Source organism: Chrysemys picta, chromosome 14 (assembly GCF_011386835.1).
Source record: "Chrysemys picta bellii isolate R12L10 chromosome 14, ASM1138683v2, whole genome shotgun sequence".
NCBI lineage: Eukaryota > Metazoa > Chordata > Testudines > Emydidae > Chrysemys > Chrysemys picta.
Window position 1 is genome coordinate 21,856,510 of NC_088804.1, and position 6,575 is coordinate 21,863,084.

At 44.6% G+C, this 6,575-nt stretch overlaps 1 protein-coding gene across 1 annotated transcript; it reads right to left on the reverse strand.

Moving 5' to 3' along the window:
• Window positions 1-237: 237 nt before the first annotated feature.
• LOC101937707 (cytochrome b-c1 complex subunit Rieske, mitochondrial) lies at window positions 238-4,840 on the reverse strand. The gene is made up of 2 exons (XM_005289856.5): window positions 4,523-4,840; window positions 238-1,014 (listed from the first exon to the last, which is right to left on the reverse strand). Exons 1-2 carry the CDS (start codon window positions 4,731-4,733, stop codon window positions 404-406), a joined length of 822 nt encoding a protein of 273 aa, XP_005289913.1. The 5' UTR covers window positions 4,734-4,840; the 3' UTR covers window positions 238-403.
• Window positions 4,841-6,575: the final 1,735 nt, after the last annotated feature.

Genomic DNA, 6,575 nt, shown 5'->3' on the forward strand with positions numbered 1-6,575 from the left:
CCTAAAACAATTGAGTTGTTCCCAGGTCAGATTTTCCTCTTATAGTATGCAATGGTTTTCTGGAGAGTGGCTAGGGATAAGTATGGAAAATTCTGACTTAAGTTTTCTGTTCCAATGCTACATCACCCCATACGTATTACAGGGCATCCATAACTTTTTTATTAGGTACCGCCATCAGATTTCTTCAGTAATTAGACACTAACAGCATTTTATAACAGCAAGTAAATGACAGATCACTCAGTTTGATTCTTTATTGGGAAGCATTTAGCATACTTCTTCGTATGAGTGACTTTAGACAGTTAGGTACATTTTTAGGATCATTTAGTTTTATACCACACCAGAATATTAACCCTTTTTCACAATGTTCATACAGCAAAAGATGAGCAGACAAATGTCCAGCTATTTAACCAACAATAATTAAGTCATCAGAAGCAAATTCATAATATGGAACCTCAAGGTTGGCTGGAGCAGGACCTTTTCTAATTCTGCCAGATGCATCATAGTGCGACCCATGGCAAGGACAATAATAACCACCAAAATCTCCAGCATTTGCAATGGGTACACAACCAAGATGAGTACAGACACCTACCAGTATAACCCATTCTGGTTTTTTTACTCTGTCTAAATCATGCTGTGGATCTCTTAGTTCAGTCAATGGTACTTCAGCTTCCTGATTAATCTCCTTCTGGGTTCTGTGACGCACAAAAAGGGGTTTCCCTCTCCACTTGAAAGCCATATTCTTGCCTTCTGGAATTTCAGACAACTTGATCTCAATTTTTGACATTGCCAACACATCAGCAGAAGCACTCATGCTGGAAACAAACTGGGTGACAATATTCTTAGCAGCATATGCAGAGGCTACACATGTTGTTGCGGTCAGAAGATAGGAAAACCCTTTCCTAGCATCGCTGCTATCTTGAGAAGATTTTGTTTTATCTAACACATCTGGGCGACGGTAGTCAGAGAAGTCAGGTACTGTGACATCATTGTGGATGTACCGAACGCTAGCTGGAGCTGCAACAAAAAGGTAAAGATTTATATATTAACTGCAAGCATCTTCATAATAAAAACCTAGTACCATATTGACTATGAAGCTTTTTTGTTGTGTTTCAAGGAATTCAAGGTGAAATTGGAAAGAGGTCCATAATACTTTCTGTAAACAGTAAATCTGATAACTGCATATTGTTAGAAAGTAATAGTTACCACCCTGTTGTGGTAGTATAAAACCATTTGGGAAACTTAACCAGTTTCTACATATGACCTCCACCACCCCCACCAATATCTGACACTATAAGCCAAGTCTGTCTAAAAAGAAAAATTCCAGATTGTATTATATTCACAACTGGGCTATGTAATGATTTAAAGGGCCCTGGCACAACTTAAAATACAGCAATGTTAAAGGACATTTTAAAATTCTATAACCTCTTAAAAGCTTGAAATCTGTTTCCTTGCCAAATCTTCCCTACCATACTTTTCTCATTGAAAGACTGCTTATGAGCGATGGTTTACCCTAAATTTAAAACTTTAAAATCAATTATTTTTTTTTGGAGACAGTAGTAGGTTAAATGGTGGCCTATTATACATGTTAATGTTCTACACTGAACCTGAAGAATACCATGGGCAGCAGGGAGGGAAGACTAAGAAATTCTTAACGTGAGATTTTTTCCATTTTAAAGCTCCCCAGAAACACTGGGATTAAGAAACATGGGTTTAAAAAAGCATTTAGGCCGTGAACCAGCAAATATTTATACATGTACTTTACTCTGACTTCAATGGAGCCACTCAAGAGTGTGTAAAGATAAGCATGCATGTGTTTGCTGGATTACTGCACACATTTAAGACGTTTCCCTAAGGTCTTGTATTCATATTCCAGTGCCAAATTTTACTGGTTGGATTCCCAGTTTCACAATTATGCCAAAATGGTCCACTGGGTCAGGACTAATGCAAACATATGTGGTAGTTTTTTCAGAAAAGGTGAATGCTATTTGTCTTAACAAAAACTGATACTCAGTTAAAGAATAAAGTAAGTATCAATTTAAAGACCAAAAACACTACCTGCCGATATTCTGTTGTGTACTGAGATATTTAGCCTTACATTGCATGTTTCATTTTTTTCTAGAAATTCCCATCAATAACACAGAAAGTTAACAGACGAGTCCCCTCAAAGGATTTCTAAGAACAGACATTATGTGCAAAGGAAATCATCATGCAGGGACTGCACCAAGATAAAACTAATGGAGACTATAAAGTGCATCTATTTACAAGGAACTTTGCAAAAAGCAGCCATTTTCTCTGTCTTTAATTGCAGAGAAATTAAGCAGTGATTTTTAAAATTCTATGATAGCAAGTATTATTCATTTACTTTTCTGTTTAACTCTTGATCTTAGAGTTTACACCCCGTAAGGATGTAATGATGCAACACAGTTTTAAGCTTAAAAATGTTGTGTTCTTCTTTCAATGGAGAAGTGCTATTTAGTATTAACCCTCATGTATAGTGTTGAGTATAAACTGTTTCCTATTACTTGCACTGCAAGTATGTCAGATTAATGACAGGATGTGCATTTTATAGCAGAATGTCAGCCTCAAATATTTGTGTAATTGTAATCACTACAAAAGCATCTTTCCACAAGGAATAGTAGTTCCAACATCTGTGTAAACTGTGAGACCACACAGTGAAAGCTATTACTACATGCCATTGAATTGGGAGATTTTGATGACTTCTGTACAATGTAGCAGCACACAAGCCAGTTTGCATTAAGGATTTTAAAGTGGGGTTCTTTTGCTGGAATGTGACTCTGAAAATTGTAATGTAGAGTTCTATGGTTGTATCTCAATTACGTCAGATAAAGGCCAAAATTTTCAGAAGCAGCTGCTAATTCTAAGTGCAATTTCTCGTCTCAAAAACTGAGGCTGAGGTTGATTTGCACCCAAGATGAGATGCAGGTACTCTGCTCCTCTGAAAATCAAGCCAAAACAGTCTCAAGTTTGTCACTCAGAACTTGAGACTCTCCCTCCCCCAACACACACATGCAGCGGCCACTTTAAGTGCAGCTGCAACTGTTCCATTTACAATTAAAATGTTATTAACTAAATCAAGCAAAGGCAATCTGGAAGCTGAGAGAAACCATTCTGTCCATTTTGTGCAGGCTTATACCCTCATTGCCTTGCCTTCCCTAGAAACTAGGTTAATGCTTGGACCTTGAGAAACGTCCTCAACCTGATGTTAAACAAGACTTGAGTCAATGTAGACAAGGCCAAGTGGCATTTAACATGTCAGTTGGTCAATACTTGTGCACACCTACTGTCTCCATATTTATGCACTAACATGTGTAAGCCCATTTTTTTTATATAGGAAAATGGAATAAATACGTTCAGTTTTAAAAACTGGAACATGGATAGTGTTATTGGAAAAGGGGTTATACTGAAGTTTTGAATGGAGAGCTGACTTTGCTAAGTTTGAAAATTAAGTCCTGTAAAGTCATCCACTATACAAACATTCTATTAACAGGAACTACTCGGTCAGTATCAGAGGGGTAGCCGTGTTAGTCTGAATCTGTAAAAAGCAACAGAGGGTCCTGTGGCACCTGTGACTTGCATCTGAAGAAGTGAGGTTCTTACCCACGAAAGCTTATGCTCCCAGTACTTCTGTTAGTCTCAAAGGTGCCACAGGACCCTCTGTTGCTTTTTACTCGGTCAGTACCATTGCACATACAATTGCAAAACACTGCATGAATTGGACAACAGTGAGGCTGATGGCATGAGTCTCCTTGCAAGATTAAAACTGTTGTTTTTGTAACTATAAAGAACCCCCTCACTTTTGGTCTCAGATGTAGTCCTTTACTTGTAGTTAACACAATTAAGTACCATTAACATGTACATGCAGTGTTTTCTGTTCTCTCCCTATTCTGGAGCCGTGAAGTGAAATCCTGCCGGGAGTACCTACCAAGGAGTCAAGCACAAACTCTTGTCTAAAATCACTGCTTGTGATCACGCAGTTTGCACTGAATTAGACTCAATTACTTCCTCAAGTATGGAAAACACTCAAACTGTTCACGTTTCCCAGTCTCCCTCAGTCCCGCACACGGGAGATTTACAGCACCCCTGCACCTGATCCTATGGGGGCTGAAAAGAGTTCATCCGCTGGGGATGGACCCACACACTTCCGGGGGGCAGATCAGAGTCAGTAACTCACAGCTGAGCTGCAGACGAAACCCGAGCATGAGAAGTGCAGCCCCAGCCTCCAAGGTCACCCCAAGGCCTAGCCAACCCTGACGTGCGGATGCAGAGGGGCCAGACGCAGGCCTGGCCCATTCCCCTCGCACAGTGACCTGAGGCTGGGGGCTGCTGGTGGTGCGAGTCTCCTCCCGGGCTGGCTCCCTCCGCCCCCCTGCGCCGCAGTGACCCGAGCGCTGCTCCCCATGGCAACAAGGCCCACAGGCCCCAGCAACACTCCCGACCCTGCGGCTCCACCAGGCCCATCTCCGCGCCCCGTCCCCAGGCTGCCCCCACCCCTGTCCCGCACCGTTGAGGCTGGCGGTGGCGACGAGGCCTCCGCGGGGCGCTCGGCCGCTCAGCGATTCCCGGCTCAGCACAGGCCGCTTCGGGTCCAGCGGCAGCTTCTCGGCCTGCAGCACCAGCCCCGGCACCAGCGGCTTCAGCGGGCCCGGCACGGCGTGCGCCGCGGCCGACAGGTACGGAGCCAAGGGGCCGGCACGGGCTGCCACGGACAACATGGCGGCGACTGTGTCTCGAGCGGATCACCTCAGTCACTCCCGGGCGCAACCTCCCGGTGGCAGTGGCGCCGCGCGGACGCCGTGCCCCGCCTCCTGCACGTACGTACGTGCGCACGCCCCGCCCCTTCGGCGGGGGGCGTCACCCAGGCATCCGGCTCGGTGCGCAGGCCCGGCTCTGTCCCCCGCCCTCCAGCCTTGGGTTCTGCTGCGTAGCGGCCCTACCTAGGCTCCATGCCACGCTGTGTCACCTTGGGCACTGCCCGTGCAGCGCGGTGATGTCATTCAGAACACCACTGCGTGCCAGTGACATCATGCCACGTAATGCATGAGGTCACATGGGGCCTTATAAAAATGAGATAGTGGGCCAAAAATGACATGTCACCTTAGCATGCCAGAATCACAGAAATGTAGGGTTGGCAGGGCCCCCCCATGGGTCATCTAGTCCACTGGTTCTCAACCAGGGGTCCAGGGCCCACTGGGGGGGCTGCCAGCAGGTTTCAGGGGGTCTGCCAAGCAGGGCTGGCATTAGACTTCTTGGGGCCAAAGGCAGAAAGTCAAAGCCCCACCCCCTGGGGCTGAAGCCTGGTGACCCAGACCCCGCCACCCGTGGCTGAAGCCAGAGCCTGAGCAACTTTAGCTTTGCAGGGTCCCCTGTGGTATGGGGCCCTGGGGACTGCCCTGCTTGTTACCCCCTGCAGCTGGCTCTGGCTCTTATATCCAGAAAAATAGTAGTTGTGGGCCCTGAAGTTTTTATTGCATGTTGTGGGGCCTCAGAAAGAAAAACCCCTCATCTAGTCCATCTCATCTGGCAAAATTAAGTATACCTGCTTAGAATGTGTATGTTGTATCATAACATTGTGCCTTATATAAATGGCATATTATGCCCTAATGACAAACTCACATGAAACTATCACCCCAGGTACCAAAACACCCTAATTCTGCAACACAGATATTGAAGTACCAAACTGCTTCAGATAAACACCATCAGATCAGTGCAAAATGCCATCACAGCACAGAATCATCAGGTCATATTGAAATGCTGTTATATAGCAACAACATGTCATAATGTCACAGCCCAAGTCACTGTCTTGCCATTACAGCTTGTAAAAGATGAGAGCACTGTCACATCATAGACCTGTGATCATGCTTGCCAGTAGGTCATCATAGTCATAACAACTTTGTTCTGTTGCTACACAGTGTCATTATGTTACATCAGATTGCTATTTAAGCAGATCCAAAATTGCAATCACATAAACATGTCACATGAAAACACTATCCTGTCACTCCAAAACATCATCACATCAGCCCTGCCTCGGTATGATGATAGTTCACTGTTGTGTTTTTGGAATGCTCTCTTTGATTCTATCTGATCTTTAGACATTTATATTACACTCATGGTCCTGGTAGCAAGCCACAACCTACAAATACTTACATATGTGCTTAACTTTATTACCATACTCAGGGTTAGCCCTAAAGTTCTGTGCGGGCAGACACTGGCAACTGTACAACTAAATCATATAGATAATACAATATGAGGAACAAGGACATATACAACTTTTTTATTTGGGGAGGTGTGGCAGGACAATGCCCTCACACTGACAGGCGACTAATGAGCTCCTCTGGGCCTTTTCAAGGAGACACAGCTGCAAGATTTGTTCTGCCTGGAGGGAGGAGGAGTTTAAAAGGGAAAACCTGCCATGTCCTGGGGTGATGAATAGGTAGTTGAGACAGGCCTGGGAAGAAGGAACTAGCAATCAAGTCTTACAGGACCTGAGCTACAGGCCACTGGAGTTAGAGCATGTGTCTAAAGGGCTACCACAGGAAGACTGCCTGAGTTTCAGG

Excerpts from the sequence above, each read along its gene's own strand:
- LOC101937707 (XM_005289856.5), bottom strand. The coding sequence starts at position 4,733 with ATGTTGTCCGTGGCAGCCCGTGCCGGCCCCTTGGCTCCGTACCTGTCG. Across the intron at positions 1,015-4,522 it reads CGCCACCGCCAGCCTCAACG|CTCCAGCTAGCGTTCGGTAC; the intron begins GTGCGGGACAGG and ends TTTTTGTTGCAG.